This window comes from Hemibagrus wyckioides, linkage group LG27 (genome assembly GCF_019097595.1).
Source record: "Hemibagrus wyckioides isolate EC202008001 linkage group LG27, SWU_Hwy_1.0, whole genome shotgun sequence".
Taxonomy (NCBI): Eukaryota; Metazoa; Chordata; class Actinopteri; order Siluriformes; family Bagridae; genus Hemibagrus; species Hemibagrus wyckioides.
The window spans coordinates 7804405-7825000 of record NC_080736.1 but is presented as its reverse complement, the minus strand read 5'-3'; the positions used below and the strand labels follow the sequence as shown (position 1 = coordinate 7825000).

Sequence of the window (20596 nt, the reverse complement as noted above, 5' to 3'; positions counted from 1 at the left end):
GAATGTATATATTTCTGTCCTCGTAATACTGTCAGTTGCATACACACAAATGAGAAGAAGAATAAACAGTTTGGTCTTTGTGTTTTTACACAGATCTGAACTTTTTCTCGTTCTTACAAGGAGAAAATCATCAGGTAAGACTGATCATTTTTCAGCGGACTGAATTAAAATATGAATACAGTAATACCTCTGAGAGCCGCGACTTCACTGATCCGCGAAATTTTCATTGGAACCTAACTAATTTGCATCCGAGAATTTTTCACAGACCCGCGAAAACCTCGCAAAAAACCTCCTGCAAAAGTGTTTACGGCTAATTTAGACATTTTCATGCTTTTTAATGCGAAAATTTACTTTATTCATTTAGTAATATAAAAGTAAAATCAACAAAATGTCAATATCAATAAAATATAAATGTTATTTTTATGATATCGAACGTCGCCGATATCACGTACGGCCATTACGACACGCTATTGGCTGGAAGGGTTGGAAGTAGCCAATCACAGAGCATTAACAGTTTTACCTAGCCGCTGATTGGCTGGTAGTTACGATGCTTTGTATGCGTGATGTCGCGGTTCATCTCCCCGCCCCTTGTAAAAGTGTTTTGGGAGCATGTTTGGGCTCATATTTAGGGTTTAAACTCTAAAAAATAAGCATTTAGAGTACAGTATTAGCATTTTGAACATCCACAAAACCTCGTCCTGGAACGTAACCTCGCGGATGTGTGAGGTATTACTGTACTTTTATGCCGAAGGAAGAAAAAAAAAAGAGTTTTTCTTTCTCTAATCTCTCCGTTTCTCAGCATTATAACATGGTGATGGCGGCGGCGGCAGCCTCGGCGTCTGAGGATCACGACCTCCTGCTGAACCGTTTCCTGCCGTACAGCTCCTCTCAGCTGTTCCTGGACGCCCCTGGCACACCGGTGAGTAGCAGCGGCAGTGCAGTTCACGCCGCCCTCAACGTCAACCGCAGCAACAGCAACAGCTCCAGCAGCAGCAGCCTCCCCACGATCCCCCGCTCCGGCTCGGACATCTACAGCTCCATCCCCGATATCATCTCGCTAGACTGATCCGCAAACCTCACGCTCCGTACAGACTCCATTACATTTGGTGTTGGGAGAAAAAAAAAACAAACCAGAAAGAAAGTGAGGTGTTTTAATTGTTTTTCCTAAACGAAGAACATTTGCTATGTACAGAGAACAAATATATTTTCAGTTTTACTTTTTGTATATATATATAAATATATATATATATATATATAAACTCAAAAGACCGTTTTTCCTATTATGCGAATAACTAAGGTTTGGTTTTCTTCCATGGGAAAAAAAAAAAGAGAGACTTTTTTTTATTTCATCACAGATTGTTGTGTTGTCGTCCCCTTGATTATACTGTTATAATATTTTATATCTTTATGGTCTTTTGCTACATTATATTTAGTGTCATTTCTGATTCCACGTCGAAGGCGTTACCCTCCCACACAGGGACATGGCAGCGTGTTCTGCCCGTCCCTCGTCCACATGGACGTTCCAGATGGACAGAGACATGCTTCTCTAGTGCTGGCAGTGTTTTTCAGCTCGCAGATGGTTTTATAATACTTTTAAATTATATGAAGTATGTGAACTGTTAAGCATTTCTTTATCTTCAGGAATCTGCTGTCTCCTGCCATTGCTTTTTTTTTTTTTTTTCCTTTCCCTCTTCTTCTTAATTATATTACACTTATTTATAATTAAGAGCAGAAGCATTTTTGCTCTGATTGTACTGTCATCTTTGTAGAATTTGTGCTAAAAAAATCACTTTTTATATTTCAGACCACTTTTTTTGCACAATGCCAAAAGCGATGCCACAGAAAATCATTGTCCTTTTCTTTCTTTCTTTCTTTCTTTCTTTCTTTCTTTCTTTCTTTCTTTCTTTCTGTGACTCAAACTCAATAGCATTTTCTTCCGTTTTTGTGTGTGTGTTTTTTTTTTCTCAGTTGATTAAGGAAGTGTGTGTCAGCTCGAAAGATTTCTAGTGGTTGGAAAATTTCGTGTGTGTTCTTTAAGCTGATGCAGCATTTCTCTATCCTACACACATTTTCATTTTACTCTGCTCTTCTGCGTGTGTGTGTGTGTGTGTGTGTGAGAGAGAGAGAGAGAGAGAGAGAATTTGACCTGTTGTGACTCAGAACTGCTCCTATTCATGTGAGAAGCTTTATATACCGCTTTATAATGAACTCTAGCGCTCAGAATTCCGCTCACTAACTCCAGTTGATGCCTCTCTCACCAGATCCTTGTCCTTCATCTTGCGACCTTGGAATTGATCAGATTTTGTTGAAAATGTAATAGATCTGCAAAAGGAGGCTCACATTTCATTCGAGAACTGCTAAGCCTCCTACTCTTTGTGGTTTGGAAATACAGCTAGACATGCTAGCTAATTAACCTGAACAATCAGAAGACAGCGAATGGTAAAAATTCGTAAAAAAAAAAATATTCTGTGCATATTAGGAACTGCTTTTCTCATTTCAACAAAATAAAACTCCTCATGAGAAAGCGTGGGATTTAGTCACGTGACCGTGCACCCGTCGTGATCTACAGGGGCAGTGTTTAATTCGATGTTGTGTTATGATTACGTTTGTGTTTATTTCTAGACCCCGTGACGGGTGACAACTCTGCAGCAGGGCGTCAGTAACGAACGTCTCTTTGTAAAAACGTCTAATTCGGCAAACACTTCAACAATTTTCCAGTGTCCTAACATGTCTTCCTCTCATTCCTTCCCATTCGTTAGACAGATGAAAAGGAACGGAGGGAGCAAAATAATATCTTAGGATACATATCTTCAACACAAACACACACACACACGCTAAAATGGCTTGATCTTAGCAGATGAGAGGTCTATTTAAGAGACGCACCCGGCGTATGAGATGACGGCCTCACGGCTTGAATATGCATGAAATATATTTATTAAAACAGTTATTTAAATAAAGAAAGGTTCATTTAAGGGGAAAGGTTCAGTTTACCTCACTTTGCTTGACATCATTTGGGATATCTAAAAGCTGTGCGTGTGTGTGTTGCTTGAGATCTTGACCCCTCCCCTTAATTGCATTTCTAGCTGATAAACTCTCTTCCTCTCGTGGTTCATCCTTAACAGTGTGACCGATGATGGTCCATATTTCCGTCACCTGCTACATGCTTTTCCTCTCCTTTTTCCTGCCTAAAATATCTTCAGTATTTGCAGCTCTGTTTTCATGCCATGACCTCGTGGAACAGTGTTTCGTTCAGTCGATGGCTCGATAGCTTACACAACAAATACCTTCAGGCGCTGATCATCTCTCCGTGTCACTCAGCCGCCGAGCTTTAACAAAGATGGCATTGTAAAGGAGATAAGGATTTCATCACACAGTTTAATGTGTAATGTCATGACTGACCTACATTTTTAATAGTGATGATAATCATCCCAGTTGTTTTATTTATATGGGAGAATTGATTCTCTTTTGCGTAAAACCATGCATTAACTCGTACAAATAGAAGCTTTATTATTCTATTCTAGACATACTGACAATTGTGCTTTAAACTCCTGGAGTAATGTTTTTTAGTTTTGTATTTGCTCTCTCTCTCTCTCTCTCTCTCTCTCTCTCTCTCTGACAGTGTTAAAGACTAAAAGTCTGGTCATATTTGTTCAGTATCTGATGCCGTGGATCTCGCGTCCACCATCAAACCGACGTGAAGTCAATAAATAGTTCTTTATTTTTGTCCCTTTTCCGTTCAAGTCAATAAACACGTCATTAACATCAACATGGTCATGCAGCTTTGATTTGAAGCGTAGTTCTTGACTTCACTGGTCAATCCCTCTGGACGTATAGTTGATTTAATTTAATGTATAAAAGATTATTTGCTCGATAACTACAACAACAAAAATCTCAACCCATATTTCATCCACTTGATGTCAGTGTTTTGTAATGATTGACAAAGGGAAGTACTGTGTGTGTGTGTGTGTGTGTGTGTGTGTGTGTGTGTGTGTGTGTGTGGGTTCTGATTTGATTTGATTGGATGTAGGGCTAATTGTGTGCTCATGATTGATTTGTGTTGTATGTATTTGTATTCCAGCCCCTGGAACATCAACAAAAACAATTACTATATATATATTTTTTTCTTCTTTCAAATTGTGCTATTAAGTAGACTTTGTGTCTGAGTCAGATTTTATTTAATTTTTTATTATTTTTCATTTCATGTAAGCTGACATCTGCGTTCACTGCCTTAAACTTCACTTCCTCTGTCTGTGGCATGTCCGGTAAGAGAAACAGCTTTTTTAAGGGGATGTGGAAGAGATATTGTATAGTAGAACAATGTCAGTTTGTATAAAGTACTAAGGGAAAAAAAAATATTTATTACATGCATTGGAAGAAATTGTTTACTTAATAAATGTTACCTGTTTATTTAGGGACGTTTAGATGTAATAAATACATTGAGTTAAACTTTTGAATGCCTTTCTTTTCTTTATTCCACATGAATATTTCGATGTGACTGACCTGTTAGCGTTAGAGGACATAAAGCTACAGTTTTTAATCTGTTCTCATTATTATTCATCTAATTTGCATTTATCTTTGACCATACACTGATCAGGCATAATTGGTATTACGACCACCTACCTAATATTGTGTTGGTCCCCCTTTTGCTGCCAAAACAGCCCTGACCCGTCGAGGCATGGACTCTACTAGATCCCTGAAGGTGTGCTGTGGTATCTGGCACCAAGATGTTAGCAGTAGATCCTTTAAGTCCTCTAAGTTGTGAGGTGGGGCCTCCTTGGAGTGCTCATCAAACCATTCCTGATCCATTTTTGCTTTGTGGCACGGCGCATTATCCTGGTGAAAGAGGCCACAGCCGTCAGGGAATACTGTTTCCATGAAAGGGTGTACATGGTCTGTAACAATGCTTAGGTAGGTGGTACGTGTCAAAGTAACATCCACATGGATGGCAGGACCCAAGGTTTCTTAGCAGAACATTGCCCAAAGCATGACACTGCCTCCACTGGCTTGCCTTCTTCCTACAGTGCATCCTGGTGCCATGTGTTCCCCAGGTAAGTGACACACACACACACGGCCAACCATGTGATGTAACAGAAAACATTATTCATCAGACCAGGCCACCTTCTTCCATTGCTCTATTGTACAGTTCCAATGCTCACAGACAAGAGCTGCAGTTTTGAAGATGCTCTGATCCAGTCATCTAGCCATCACAATTTGGCCCTTCATCAGACTCGCTCAAATCCTTACGCTTGTCCATTTTTCCTGCTTCTAACGCATCAACTTTGAGGACAAAATGTTCACTTGCTGCCTAATATATCCCACCCGCTAACAGGTGCCATGATGAGGAGATCATCAGTGCTTTTCACGTCACCTCTCACTGCTCATAATGTTATGCCTGATCGGTGTGTATACTGCAAGTAATGGCTAAAATTGTTGATTTATAAAAAACATCATTGGTTTAAGGATTTAAACAGTGGCCATAGTTTTTAAATAAGCCTTGCATTTACGTAATGATTTGTACTTCTTAAAGACTGTTATTGTACCTTAAATGGTTTTTTGGAGTTCAATGCTCACCTCCACCCTGTGTGTGGAGTTTGCATGTTCTCCCAGTGTTGCAGGGGTTATCTCTGGGTGTTCTTGTTTCCTACCCTCGTCCAAAGATGTGTGTTGTAAGCTGACTGGCATCTCTAAATCGTCCTAGTGTGTGAATGGGTGTCAGTGTATGTGTTTTTTACCCTGTGATTGGTTCACACTCCATCCAGGGTGTTCCCAGAGTCTCCAGGTTCCTGGTTCATGAACAGGTGATACTACTTTGACTCTACGTTGTTAGTTACAACCAGGTTTTTTCCCTCATTTACTAGCCTTTTTTTCTGTAGACTATAGGTTTAGACCAGACAGATTTTCATTTACTAAACAGAATAATTTGATGAATAAAAGGATTTCTAAAAACTACACTGTGCAACAGACACCATACCACAGCGACCTGTTTCCTGCCAGCCGAGCAAATAATCTCACACACACACTTTAAACCATGAAATCAGAGATGACCATTATGAGCATCCAATCCACTGGGGCCTCTTAATAGTTTGATAACTTCACAGTATGAAGCTATCAAGAGGCCTCAGTTGAATTGAACTGAAACGATATTCCCTGCTGTCCGGTTTAAATGAAGTGTCAATTCCCAAATGTTGAAAAATGCTCCATTAGGGAAAAACTTTTCTAAGGAACTAACCCCGTTCCTGGTGGAAAAGGGATTTGTTTCGTCTGTGACCTTGTTGCTAATACCAGTGTAACGGCAGGTGGCAGTAAACACCGTGTTTCACTTCGTGGCTCTCTCACTCCTAACTGTGAATTTTTTTATTATGGCTATAAAGATGTATCTCTTCTTTTTCTTCTATTTATTTTTTTTAAGAAGAAATTTTTTTTTACTTAGATACCAACACCTCCAATAATTTTTTTTTTCATTTGGAATATTCTTACTAAAACTATTTCTAATCTGTGTAACACATAAATATTAAATAGAAACCACTCTTAATAGACAATTCCAACATTATTAAGAGTTATTTTATAGGTAAGCATTCTGTGGTCTAAGGACAAAAATGGTGACTGGGCTGAAGGCACCTTTAGACCAATTTACAATGAAAAGAAATGACACAGACTAATTAAAGTCGCTGAATTTTGAACTGTACTTTCAGCACAGCTTCACTGGAAGAGAACAAAGCAAAACTGCAGGCTTAAAATAAAATGTTACTAGTTAAATCACCCTGTACTTTAACCCGTGTTTCCACTCAGATCAACACTTCTAACGATTGATGCTTTGGTTAACATCACCTGTTGTGTCTTCACTCAGAGCCTGTTAGAAGTAAACAGGACCCCAAATAGCACAAGATTCAAGAATCTGTATATATATTTTTTATTATGACTCAATGCTGATGCTGGTAATTGAGATTGGTACAACTTAACAATCAAAACTAAACACTGAGTGGAGGACAAGTGCAGCACATGCCCAAAGAAATCATCAGGGCTATCCTGGCTATCCCACTGAAACAGAACTGGCTATGCCCCTGCATCTGCCTCTTTACTTTGTGTCACTACAGTTTGCTGAGGAAGTGGAGAAGTTGACCTTCTTGATAAGAAGACCAAAGATATTTGAATGAAAAATACTTTCACAGGGTGATTGGGAGAAGTATATGGTAAAAATCGGAATGGTGAACGGAACCGATTCATCTGAACCGATTCACAAATGAATCACTGTTTTTCCCCAGTTTAAAAAAGCTCCCTGTATTAAACTACAAGCCTCATGCAAATGACTCAAGGTGTGTAGCAGATTAAATCATCTCAGAGACATAGGTTTTCAGACAGACATCACTATTTTCACGCTGTTATGTTCAGTCTGACGTTTTGATGTGCGTTATGGCACCGTGGAGTCACTTGCGCTTGGAGGCGATCAGCAGCCCAATGCCGTGATGTTAACTGTTGATCTCCAGTGACTTTGATGTAGACTTTCCATAACAATTTCTGTCTACCAATCGGTGCGGTCGAGGGGTGGAGTTTTAAGATAACACGCGCGGCAAGGTACAGGTGACCGCCACAATCTTTGCGCGCAGTTACGCATCACGTGCACTGCAAAGCGCGCGCCTCTAGTCCTGTGTGCAGGTGCTATGGGGAACATCGAAGTGATAACCAACACCGACACGACAGAGGATTTCTTTCAGGGCGTTACAACAAACAGTTCAATAAGTTTTGGAAGTCTGGAGGACATCGACGTGTCTGCTGATGGCAGTCTGCTCCTGCGCTGTTTTATCTCCGTTACCTACGCGGTGGTGTGCGCCGCGGGTTTGGTGGGGAACCTCTTTGTGCTCGTGTTTATCCGGGCGAGACAAGCGCGCAGGAAATCCGACACCAATGTCTTCGTGCTTCATCTGGCCGTCACGGATTTCCAGTTCGCGCTCACGCTGCCGTTCTGGGCTGCAGACGCAGCTCTGGACTTTAGCTGGCCGTTTGGCGACGTCATGTGCAAGCTCGTGCTTTCGGCCACGGTGATGAACATGTACGCAGGTGTGTTCTTTCTCACTGCCATGAGCGTCGCGCGCTACAGGTGCATGGTATCCGCGCTCAAAGAGCGCGCAGGCGGGCGAGGCGCGCGCACCAATGTCAAACTCGTAGCTGCCGTGTTGTGGCTGCTGGCCACCGCTGCCACCGCGCCTACGTCCATTTTCTCCACGGTTAACGAGGTGGCCGGGGAAAAGCTCTGTCTTTTACGCTTTCCGAACGGGCAACTCTGGTTAGCTGTGTATCACCTGCAGAAAATCCTGCTCGCCTTTGTGATACCCATGGCCATTGTCTCCATCAGCTACCTGCTGCTATTGAGGCTTGTGCGCCGTCACAGTTTGAAGTCCAGAGCGCACGTCACCCGCTCGGTCGCCGTGGTGGTCTTGTCCTTCTTCCTCTGCTGGATGCCCAATCACGCCGTGACGCTTTGGGGAGTCCTGGTGAAGCTGAACGTCGCGCGCTGGGACAAGGCATACTACGTGGCGCACACCTACGTGTTCCCTCTCACTGTGTGTCTGGCTCACGCGAACAGCTGCTTAAACCCGGTTATATACTGCCTCACGCGCAGAGAGTTCAGGCGGAAGTTGAGAGACTTTTTTCTCCGTGACTGAACGCGCTTGCTCCAAGTCTGCTTCTGTTTTGTGTCCCACACGTGATCGTAGCTCCCGGAGATGCAGAGCAGCCAAAAGAAAGCATCAGCAGTTTAAAAAGAAAAACGTGTTTCCCTCAAGCTGCTTCAAAATCACCAACACGATCTATTGTGCGTAATGATGTGTAAAATATTTGTTCTGAACACACTCAAGCAAGACAATCTCTAACCTATCTGTGTACAGTTATATATATATATATATATATATATATATATATATATATATATATATATATATATATATATATATATTTATACTGAGAGAGAGAGAGAGAGAGAGAGAGTGGGGTCCAAATGTCTGAGACCACAGTAACATTTATTTTTCATTTAAAACTTGACAAACACATGGCTTCAGAATTTTTAATAATTAAAACAAATACAGAAAATGTTCATTGTTTGAAAATGTAACATTCAAAGATTATGCACATTGTCTAGGTCTCTATTCGAAGGAAAGCACAAGGGTGATATTGACCATGTTTTTGACCACTCCTTTGTACAAAAGGCTACATTTTCCTTATGTCTAATCTCTTCTCTTGAAGCATGTGTTCAGATCACACTCTGGTGGATTTGATCTAAAATGGATCATAAGTTTTTCTATAAACTTGTCGAGTCCATGCATGAGTATACACTGTCATTAAAGCAAAAAAAAAAAGAGATGCCAAATACTTAGAAATTCTAAAAAAACAATCTTTAAAAGATTCTACTTTTCACTCAAATGTAATCAGTAATGTAATTTCTAATGATTATTTTTGTATTAACTGGGGCAGGAAGTAGTCCCAGAGGTTTGGACTCCACTGTGTGTATATTATTGCTTATGCTCACGATGAACAGTTAGAGAAGGAGGGGGAAAAAAATCTTAAACAAGAAAACAACATCAAAAATCCTAGAGCTGTTCCATTATCTCTAACGGAAATAAAGGTACCAAACTTTCATTTTTAGTATATATAGCCTTTTAGAGAAACGCTTTGTAGGTGTCATCAGTATCATCTGATTAAGTGTCTTGTATTATTTTATACCAGAGGTATAACCCAGCAGCAAGAAAAAAGATACAGTTTGGTGCATTTATTTCTGAGCTTGTCTCTAATAATTTGCTAGTAATCATATGAAGAACAGCTGAGGAACTGATCTTATTTTGAAAGAGAACCACGGGGAAAACTGCCAAGGGTGAAGAATGTACTTTTTAGTTGATAGAACTCACGTCGTCTTAGTCTTGAGCAATTTACTGTATTAAGCTGTACGGTTCAGTGTGTGTGTGTGTGTGTGTGTGTGGTGTTTTATCTTTCACTCAAAAAGAAATACCAAGAAATCAGAAGAGCAGTTCCAGTAGCAGTGCCATTCGTCTAGTCTATACATGAACACTTCTCAAACAAGCCTAGGATACTCATATAAATAAACCCCTAAATCACTTACGTGGTTCATGATTAGCAGCATATAAAAGCGGACTATTATGTAAGACAGCCTATTAGACTTTAATGAGCTGTGCAATGATAATGAGCTTAATATTATCAGCGACCATGTCAGATCAAACTGCTTTTCATTTACACCCATAACGATCAGAAGCTTGTGAATTTAAATAATAAAACCCACAGCGACCCATAACAGCATTATGATTGGATTCTGCCTGGTTTGCTGGTAGAACACATTAAATGTGAATTTTCCTTTTCCTATCTAAGGAAATTGGCGTGTTTCTCCGAATCTCATTTCACTGTATGGTTCCACCGCTGCACAGAAATTGACTACACCATCTAACCAGACATCGCAAATAACCTACTGTATACATGAATAAATAACAGGAAAAATTGTCTGTTTAAGCCCATTCTTGCTCTCCCATTATTGTCCTTTTCCCCTCTGAAAATTGTAGCATTTCAGCTGTGAATAAAGATGTCTCGTTCTCTGTTAGTTTTCATCCTGCTCTTGGTGTCTCCCAGGTACTACCTCGCTCTCACCTGGAGCTGTTGGTGCGAAGCAGGGATATCAAATACAACACCAATCTATCACAAGGGCACCATGATCACACACACATTCACACACTCATTCACACCTAGGGTCAACTTTGTACAGCTAGTCAACCTATTGACCTGTTTTTTGGGAGAAAGAACAAGAGAAGGATGTGTGAGTGAATCGACTCAGACGTTAACCCGAGCTCAGGATCAAACTGATCATTCTGCTGGGAACAGACACATTCTCCGGGTCATAGCGGCCTGCAGGGAAGCTGTAAAAATGTAGCACATCTTTTATTGGAAAAAACATGGCCTTTGGTTTGACTCATCATCAAGAAGTTCTAGTAGGATCACCACTGCTTAGCCATCAGTTTTTTTTAAAATGATCTTTGACTGACATTTATGTTTATTCATGACAATACACTATATTGCCCAATGTTTTGGGACACCCCTCCAAATCATTGAATTCAGGTGTTGGTTTTCAGGGGTTGGACTCGGCCCCTTAGTTCCAGTGAAAGGAACTTTTAATACTTCAGCATACCAAGACATTTTGGACAATTTCATGCTCCCAACTTTGTGGGAACAGTTTGGGGATGACCCCTTCCCGTTCCAACATGACTGGACACCAGTGCACAAAGCAAGGTCCATAAAGACAAGGATGAGTGAGTTTGGTGTGGAGGAACTTGACTGGCCTGCACAGAGTCCTGACCTCAACCCGATAGAACACCTTTGGGATAAATTAGAGCAGAGACTGTGAGCCAGGCCAAAACTTGGATGTCTGCCTTTACATGCATATGAATTTTATTTTGGAGTTGGCCCGCCCTTTGGAGCTATATCAGCTTCATCTCTTCTGGGAAGGCTTTCCACAAGGTTTAGGAGTGTGTTTATGGGAATTTTTAACCATTCCTCTAGAAGCGCATTCGTGAGATCAGGCACTGATGTTGGACGAGAAGGTCTCACAGTCTCCGCTCTAATTCATCCCAAAGGTATTGAGGTCAAGACTCGGGTCAAGTTGGGAACATGAAATTGTCCAAAATGTCTTGGTATGCTGAAGCATTAAGAGTTCCTTTTACTGGAACTAAGGGGCCAAGCCCAACCCCTAAAAAACAACACCTGAATTCAATGATATCAAACATTTTTCATTTGAAATAATGAAGAGTGAAGTCTTACAGGTACAAGAGCAATGAAGAGGAATAAAATCCCTCCTCCATTCTCCATTTCAACCCCATACCCCTCAGGCAGATTTCAGGAAGTGTGTGGTGAGCCTGTATCACAGGAACACTATGCAGAGGAATACATACACCTCAGAAAAGATGCAAGTCCTTCACACCTCCATCTTCCTGTTGTATTACTTCTCTCACACCTCCACGGTCCTTGGTTCAATCCTGAGCTTGGTTTTTATTGTCTGTGCAAGCTCTCTACATGTTCTTATGGGTTTCCCATCCAGGGTTTATTTCTCTCTCACACCCAGTATTCCCAGGATAGCCTCAGGATCCAGCACAATCCAGACCATTCTAACACTTTTACTGAGGATACGGTTCCCAGAATAAACCCAGTGTGCTCTTCATCTTTCTTCCCTATATTCTTATACGTGTATATGTTCCTAATTCTGTTCATAGATTTCTTTGCTGCAGTGCATCACAATGTGCATAGTAATCATGAAAATCAAATATTTTTACTGCTAGATATCAAGGACTTCTTCTTCAAGTGCTGGTGAAGGATGAATATTAATTTGATGACATTTTCCTGAATGCAGCTTCAAATGCTGCATAATTTAGAACCAAGTCTGCATGGTCTTAATAATTTAGAGGGAAGTTAGGTTATACTGTGACTTGATTTTTTTGGGGGGTGGACAGAATATAAATCATTACAAGCCTATGATGTGTATAAGAAGTAACAAACATATTTATATAATTGTCTAAAATACCTTAAATTGCTTTCTGTTTGTTTTCTAAAAATTTTGGAAATTTTCAGCAGAAAACAATTTATTTGACTACACCATCTAATTTAAAACCAGACATCGCAAATAACCTACTGTATACATAAATAAATGACAGGAAAAATTCTTGCTCTCCCATTATTGTCCTTTTCCCCTCTGAAAATTGTAGCATTTCAGCTGTGAATAAAGATGTCTCGTTCTCTGTTAGTTTTCATCCTGCTCTTGGTGTCTCCCAGGTACTACTTCACTCTCATCTGGAGCAGTTAGTGCGAGGCAGGGATATCGAATGCAATTTTACAATTTATTTGTAAAATGTGCCATGTGCAAAGGTTTTGGCACGCTGTCAGTCAGTACCTAAACATTATACTTTTCTCAAGCAGAAATCATAAGCAATCCAACCCACTCTTCCTTTTTTCAGAATGATTCGATGCCTGGGCAGTACGGTGGTTTGGTTAGCACTGTTGCCTCCCAGCAAGAAGGTCCTGGGTTTGAACAGGCAGGGGCCTTTCTGTGTGGCGTTTGCATGTTCTCCCTGTGCCTACGTGGGGGTACTCTGGTTTCCTCCCACAATCCAAAAACATGTACATTAGGTTGATTGGTAATTATAAATTGCCTGTATGTGGTTGTCTGTCTATACGTGGACTGGTGACCTGTCCAGGGTGTACCCCTGCCTTTTGCCCAGTGTGCACTGGGATAGGCTCCAGCAGACCCCCGTGACCCTAATTAGGAATAAAGCGGGTATAGATGATGGATGGATGTCTATCGTCTCTCACCTCATGTGCACCGGGACATTTAAATATTTTGTTTCTAGTAGCTCATTTAGCTCTTTTTTTATATTGATTGAATGTTATTATAGCTTTTGGAAAGAATCAATTCTTCCTCATAACATCCTGATTCTTCCTTTGTATCCTTCATACAACCCAAACCCAAAGCTTTACAGATTCACATTTCTAGAGTCTTCCATTCTTTAACATATGTTTAATTTTTTCACCAAACAATAAATAAAGAGTTTTTAAGTTAGATCACAGCAGTTGCCCCTTTCTGTGGCTGACTAATACACTATACTGCCAAAAGTTTTAGGACACCCCTCCAAATCATTGAATTCAGATGTTGGTTTTCAGGGGTTGGGACTCGGCCCCTTAGTTCCAGTGAAAGGAACTCTTAATGCTTCAGCATACCAAGACATTTTGGACAATTTCATGCTACCAATTTTGTGGGAACAGTTTGGGGATGACCCCTTCCTCGTCCAACATGACTGGACACCAGTGCACCAAGCAAGGTCCATAAAGACAAGGATGAGTGAGTTTGGTGTGGAGGAACTTGACTGTCCTACACAGAGTCCTGACCTCAACCTGATAGAACACCTTTTGGATGAATTAGAGGGGAGACTGTGAGCCAGGCCAAAACTTGGACATCTGCCTTTACATGCACATAAATGTAATATGGAGTTGCAGCTATGCCCTTTGCATCTATAGCAGCTTCAACTTTTCTGGGAAGGCCTTCCACAAGGTTTAGGATTGTGTTCATGAGAATTTTTGACCATTCCTCTAGAAGCGCATTTGTGAGGTCAGGCACTGATGTTGGACGAGAAGGCCTGGCTCGCAGTCTCTGCTCCAATTTATCCCATGTTGGAACAGGAAGGGGCCAAAACCTTTTGCCAAACTTTTGGCAATATAGTTTATATTTGGTCTTGCTGATATTATAATGACTCCTACCATATGTATTACTTATTACATTACAGACAGATAAAACTGCTAAAAGAAAGCAATGACAGATCTTATCTTTTTTCATATCCTTTATTCTTTCATCCTTTTGCTTTGTAAAAGTAGTTTTCTTTGTTCAAAGTAATGATCAGTCTATATCACATCTATTATCTGCTTAGATCGGATGTGGGATGTGGTAGCGTAGTGGTTGAGGTGTTTGATGGGAAGGCTGTGAGTTTGAATCCCAACAAGCTGCCACTGCTGGTCCTCTGAGCAAGGCCCTTAACCCTCAATTGTATAAAATGAGATAAAAATTGTAAGTCGCTCAGGATAAGGGCATCTGCCAAATGCCAGATAATATTAATGTAGATGTGGGCTGTGTTGTTGTCTTACAGCGTCAGGGTCTGATACGTTGGAGTTTCATGTGTTCTTGGGTTTGCATGAGTTTCTTACAGGTTTCTGGTTTCCTCCAAGTCTCTTAAAACCTGGACTGACTATGATAAACTTCTTAAATTCATATACAGGTGTGAATCTGTGTGCACAAACACTTCATGCCATGTGTTCCAAGGACAGGCTCCTGATCCACTATGAGTCTGGCCTGGACAAAGCAGTTACTGAAGATAAACGAATGAATAAATGAATGTTTTAAGAAGCTTTCAGCTGTTGATTGGAAGCACATCACCACACACGTTTACACAGTCAGAGAATAAGCTCAGCAAGTGCCTTTACCATTGATTAGACTCGAATGAAAGAAATGCTCCAGGCATCTATATGGGTGATTACTCTGGGCATCATGGTAATCCCTGTAGTGAGAAACAAATCAATAACTTGTTTGCTCTAAACTCATTTATAATGGAAGTCTAATGACAGTTCTTAAAACATCAATAAATGCTTAAAATGCTTGATTATATGATGCAAATTCTACGGAAGCCCAGAGAGGCCATGTGATATTATTATTTTTGCTTTTGTTTTCTCGAGATCACGACTTAATTTTCTCATGATCTCGAGATAACGAAGTTGTTTTCTCGTGATCACGACATAATCAGAACCGCGGTGAAGTTGGTTTGATATTCGGACATTAGACAGACTATTAAAGACATAGTGTTTTTTTTAATTTTTTTTATAAAAATTAAAATAAAAATAAAAGAAGAGATTCTTTGGGATACAAAGAGGTGTACCTTGTGGAGGTGTCCAATTTGGTCATTTTGGTACTAGATTTGGGTCACAGGGTCACATGACCTAGAAGCTATTGAAGAAATAGTTTTTTTTTATTAAAAAATAAATTAATGATAGCAAATTAATTCACATGATACATAATTAATACTATCAGTTAATTCAATTTTTATTTATAAATAAACAAATGCTGTTTGCAATGCCGCGTGCCATATGTATATTAAGGAAGAAATTAGAATAACTGGGGAACGTAGTCAGTTAAGTAACAAGTACCACATTTCAGTCGTACAGAATCTCGTGATCATGTCTCGTGATCATCTCGTGATCACGAGAAAACAACTGTTGTTATCTCGAGATCACGAGAAAATTAAGTTGTGATTGCGAGAAAACAAAAGCAAAAAAAATATATATATATCACATGGCCTCTCTGGGCTTCCGTAAAATTCACAATATCAGCCAACTCTAACAAAAAGAAATGTTTTAGGGTTATGCAGATGTAACAGAAATGGTTCTCATGTAGTTTGAGTCTATTTTCAGTAAAAAAAAAAAAAGTCATTCTTATTACTTACACTTTCCTAAAGGCTTCTGTTCTGAAATCTCAGCTGATATGACTCCATCGTTAAGCATAAACACGATGAAGTGCCGTCTCTGTAAGCACACACTGTACTGATATAATCCTGAATATGCAAACTTCCCAAAGACTATACTACACTATGATGGAGTTTATATTAGCTCTTACATTCAATTCATATTAAACATCAGAGCCAGAAAGCTCTATAAGTGGATACATTATAAGCCATACCTTACCATGCCTGCGTAAGAGCTGAGCTTTATCTTTCCTTTTATTTTATTACTCCTATACCAGATATAGATCCACTGTGATCTCAGGGTGTGTGAAAAAATAAATCCTCTCCAAAATGCAGATCCTCTCTATCAATTATTGGAAGTCTAAAACATTTGATCATAAAATCATGAAGTGTTACATATGAACATAAACATCACAATGTTGGATGATCAAGACCTGGTAATCATCCAAGGATATGTTGACCCTTCAACACATGAATTTACAGAAACAAGCAAATGCAAGCCTTACAAGATCATTTCTTTCTTTCTTTCTTTCTTTCTTTCTTTCTTTCTTTCTTTCTTTCTTTCTTTCTTTCTTTCTTTCTTTCTTTCTTTCTTTCTTTTGTCCCTCCCTCCTTTCATTTTCCTTTCCTTTCCTTTCCTTTCCTTTCCTTTCCTTTCCTTTCCTTTCCTTTCCGTTTCTTTCTTTCTTTCTTTCTTTCTTTCTTTCTTTCTTTCTTTCTTTCTTTCTTTCTTTCTTTCTTTCTTTCGTCCCTCCCTCCTTTCATTTTCCTTTCCTTTCCTTTCCTTTCCTTTCCGTTTCTTTCTTTCTTTCTTTCTTTCTTTCTTTCTTTCTTTCTTTCTTTCTTTCTTTCTTTCTTTCTTTCTTTCTTTCTTTCTTTCTTTCGTTCCTCCCTCCCTCCCTCCTTTCCTTTCCTTTCCTTTCCTTTCCTTTCCTTTCTTTCTTTTGTCCCTCCCTCCTTTCCTTTCCTTTCCTTTCCTTTCCTTTCCTTTCCTTCCCTTCCTTCCTTCCTTCCTTCCTTCCTTCCTTCCTTCCTTCCTTCCTTCCTTCATTTTCTTTCTTTCTTTCTTTCTTTCTTTCTTTCTTTCTTTCTTTCTTTCTTTCTTTCTGGCAGAAAATATCAGCAAATAATATTTTAGACTGATGCTAAAAAAAAAATGCTAAAAGGCTGACCCACATGTTTTATAAATGAAAAAATATATTATCAAAAACATTTTATCTATAACCGCTACAACAGGGTTTTCGGTGAAAGAGAGACCTTCTGGGAGTCCAGAACCTTTACGTACAGAAATGTCTGTGGTTTATATATTGATTTGAGATTTTAAACTGAATTGAGATTTTAAACTGAATCTGGTCAAAGAGCTCCATGGCTTAATGTAAACAAAAATGATCGGATATTTAGTTATAGCTTCACAGTTTAACAGTAAAAATATTTTATTTTTATTTTTATCACAAACCAGCATTCCCCAGACGATTTTTTTTTTATTTGTTATTTGTGTATTTTCAAGAACCCAACCCTCTTATTTTCTCCCTATTTTAGTCTCCTGTCAATTTCCACTCACCAGCCTACACTTCCTGTTACACAACAGATACCCACCGGGGAGGATGAAAGCAAACGCATGCTCCCTCTGACACGTCAGCCATTTGCATCTTTTTGAACAGCTGCTGATGCTGCATCACATGGCAGCTTGACACACCAGGATCACACCACAATCTCCTCTTCTTCCCCATAGCACATGGCATCACCTCCACCCAGAGAACACAGCTAGAACACAGCTAGTGACCCATCATTACATTTAGTTATTTAATATTAACACCAATCAGATATCTGTTTATGCAGCAAGAGTGTGTGTCACCCATATGGTTTCTTTGAATTTCCATCTCAACAGTAGTAAGGCATTAGACTGTATTATACACCGATCATCCATAACATTATGACCGCCTGCCTAATATTGTGTTGGTCCCCCTTTATCTGCCAAACCAGCCCTGACCTGTCGAGGCATGGACTCGACTAGATCCCTGAAGTTGTGCTTTGGTATCTGGCACCAAAATGTTAGCAGCATCCTTTAAGTCCTGAAAGATGTGACGTGGGGCCTCCATGGTTTGTCCAACACATCGCACATATGCTGGATTGGATCGAGATCTGGGGAATTTGGAGGCCAAGTAAACACTCCAAACTCATTGTTGTGCCTTAATAAAATCATTCCTGAACCATTTTTGCTTTGTGGCGTGGTGCATTTGAGGCCACAGCCATCAGGAAATACTATTTCCATGAAAGGGTGTACATGGTCTGTAACAATGCTTAGATAGGTGGTACGTGTCAAAACATCCACATGGATGGCAGGACCCAAGGTTTCCCAGCAGAACATTGCCCAAAGCATGATACTGCCTCTGTCGGATTGCCTTCTTCCCATAGTGCTTCCTGGTGCCATGTGTTCCCCAGGTAAGCAGCGCACACGCACCCGGCCATCCACGTGATGTAAAAGAAAACATGATTCATCAGACCAGGCCACCTTCTTCCATTGCTCTGTGGTCCAGTTCTGATGCTCACATGCCCATTGTTGGTGCTTTTGGCATTGCACAGGGGTCAGCATGGACACCCTGACTGTTCTGTTTGTTGTCTATGCAGCTCCATACGCAACAAACTGTGTTCTGACACCTTTCTATCAGAACCAGCATTAACTTCTTCAGCAGTTCTTCAGACGAGCTACTGTTGTTCAAATTGCTGAAGAAGTTAATGCTGGTTCTGATAGAAAGGTGTCAGAATACACAGTGCATGATGGGTCAGGGCTGTTTTGGCAGCAAAAGGGAGACCAACCCAATATTAGCTAGGTGGTCATAATGTTATGCCTGGTTAAAGTGCAAAATGAAAACTGTATTTCTAAGAAGGATACCATATATGTGAAAGGTTATTTCAGATTACAGACATTGCAGACACTGGGTACACTTTCAGTTAGAAAAAAATGTTGAGCTCAAAGCTCAGAGGGCAAAAAGCTTCCCACTGGGATGGCGCACTCAAGGCTTTTTCTTCTATTTTTGTGGAGGAACTTGAAGGTATGTTATGAAACTGGGCCTTAAGGACCACTTTTGTACCTTAGACGACAAGTGTACATTACCTGAAGTGCCATCTTTTTCCTGCCCATGTATCTCCCCAGTTGTTACCCTCCATTTCTTTAATGCAGACATTTTCAGTGCTTTTTTCAGTAACCTTTTTTTTTATCTTCAGTCTTTGCCTTCAGTAAGTTCACTAGCTCAGCAGGGTTCAGTTAAGGAGAGCGATCTGGCAAATTGAGAACATTTTATTTTTTTAAAACAGCTTTAGGAATATTTTATGGCTTGGTGACATTAATTTTTTCCACTGCAGCTATGATGAAAGTGGAAATGAAGCGTGAAATCAAAGTCAGGATGGACTAAATGAAAAGCACATGAATTGGAATGAAAGCTAAGAATAAGTGCACTGAGGTAGTGATGGCACAGCGTACTCAGCATATAGATGATTAGCAGAGATGAACCAGACGACATCACCTGCGTTTACATGGTGAAAGCTTATGTATCTGTTCTACAGATGGGTTCAGGGCTTAAAAACAAAAAGTCACATATTAATGAAAGATTATCGATGCTTCATTAAAACCTCCACGAGGATACAAATATAATATTAAGGTTCTGGTTAACCTTCCTCCCATCTGTCCAACAGTCACTGATTTTCTTTCAACAAACAATTTCGGTATTCTTTAATTGTTTGTTAGTTAGTTCTTCCTTCCTTCCTTCCTTCCTTCCTTCCTTCCTTCCTTCCTGCCTGCCTGCCTGCCGGCCGTCCGTGCGTTCTTTTTCTTTCTTTCTTTCTTTCTTTCTTTCTTATATTAATGAAAGATTATCGATGCTTCATTAAAACTTCCATGAGGATACAAACATATAATATTAAGGTTCTGGTTAATCTTCCTCCCATCTGTCCAACAGTCACTGATTTCCTTCTAACAAACAATTTAAGTATTTTTTAGTTGTTTGTTAGTTGTTTCTGTACACAACATCCCAATACAACTAGACTGTTTTCCAAACCATTTAAACTACAAACCACAAAGACTCAACAAAAGGTCACAATTCCACTAAACTATAGTGATTTTTCAGATTGTACAGTGAGTATACACAAGATGTGTTTTGTCCAGTTGTAGAAAAACTAAAAGTAAGCTTTGCTCTGGAGATCTGCTAAGTGCTCTGTTACGCCTCACCAGACTGGGGGAAATAATTTAACCCCTCATTTGTTCTCAATAAAGCCAGAAGAGGGCAACAACTCTCCTGTGGGCATGTGAGTATCTGAAGCCTCTACTTATGTGGAGTGTGTAGAGTGAGTGTGTTTAGCTGTTAAATGTATAATATAGTATTTGGGTCAAGACGAGACATTTTTAACCACTATTTGCCCCAGTTTAAAACTTGTAATAAATGTAGGTCCTTTATATTAAACATTAAACATTACAATGTCTTGTCTCTAAATGCCATTGCTTTGTCTTCTTCATTTGTCCAGAAGGCATTCTGATTTTCTCACACACCTGAAGCAGTACA

At 39.9% G+C, this 20596-nt stretch overlaps 2 protein-coding genes across 2 annotated transcripts in view; both read left to right on the top strand.

The window, feature by feature from the left end:
- pias1a (protein inhibitor of activated STAT, 1a) overlaps positions 1-4450 on the top strand; it is a 67842-nt gene extending 63392 nt beyond the window's left edge. The window contains exons 13-14 of the mRNA XM_058381946.1: positions 94-134; positions 800-4450. Coding sequence (XP_058237929.1) covers positions 94-134; positions 800-1066 — 308 coding nt within the window. The 3' untranslated portion in view covers positions 1067-4450. The remainder of the gene's footprint in view (positions 1-93; positions 135-799) is intronic.
- Positions 4451-7604: 3154 nt separating this feature from the next.
- rxfp3.3a1 (relaxin family peptide receptor 3.3a1) lies at positions 7605-8890 on the top strand. The gene has a single exon (XM_058381947.1). The coding sequence runs from the start codon at positions 7659-7661 to the stop codon at positions 8658-8660; it is 1002 nt and encodes a 333-aa protein (XP_058237930.1). The 5' UTR covers positions 7605-7658; the 3' UTR covers positions 8661-8890.
- Positions 8891-20596: the final 11706 nt, after the last annotated feature.

Bases quoted from the DNA above. Each gene is read 5' to 3' on its own strand.
- rxfp3.3a1 (XM_058381947.1), top strand. From the start codon at position 7,659: ATGGGGAACATCGAAGTGATAACCAACACCGACACGACAGAGGATTTC.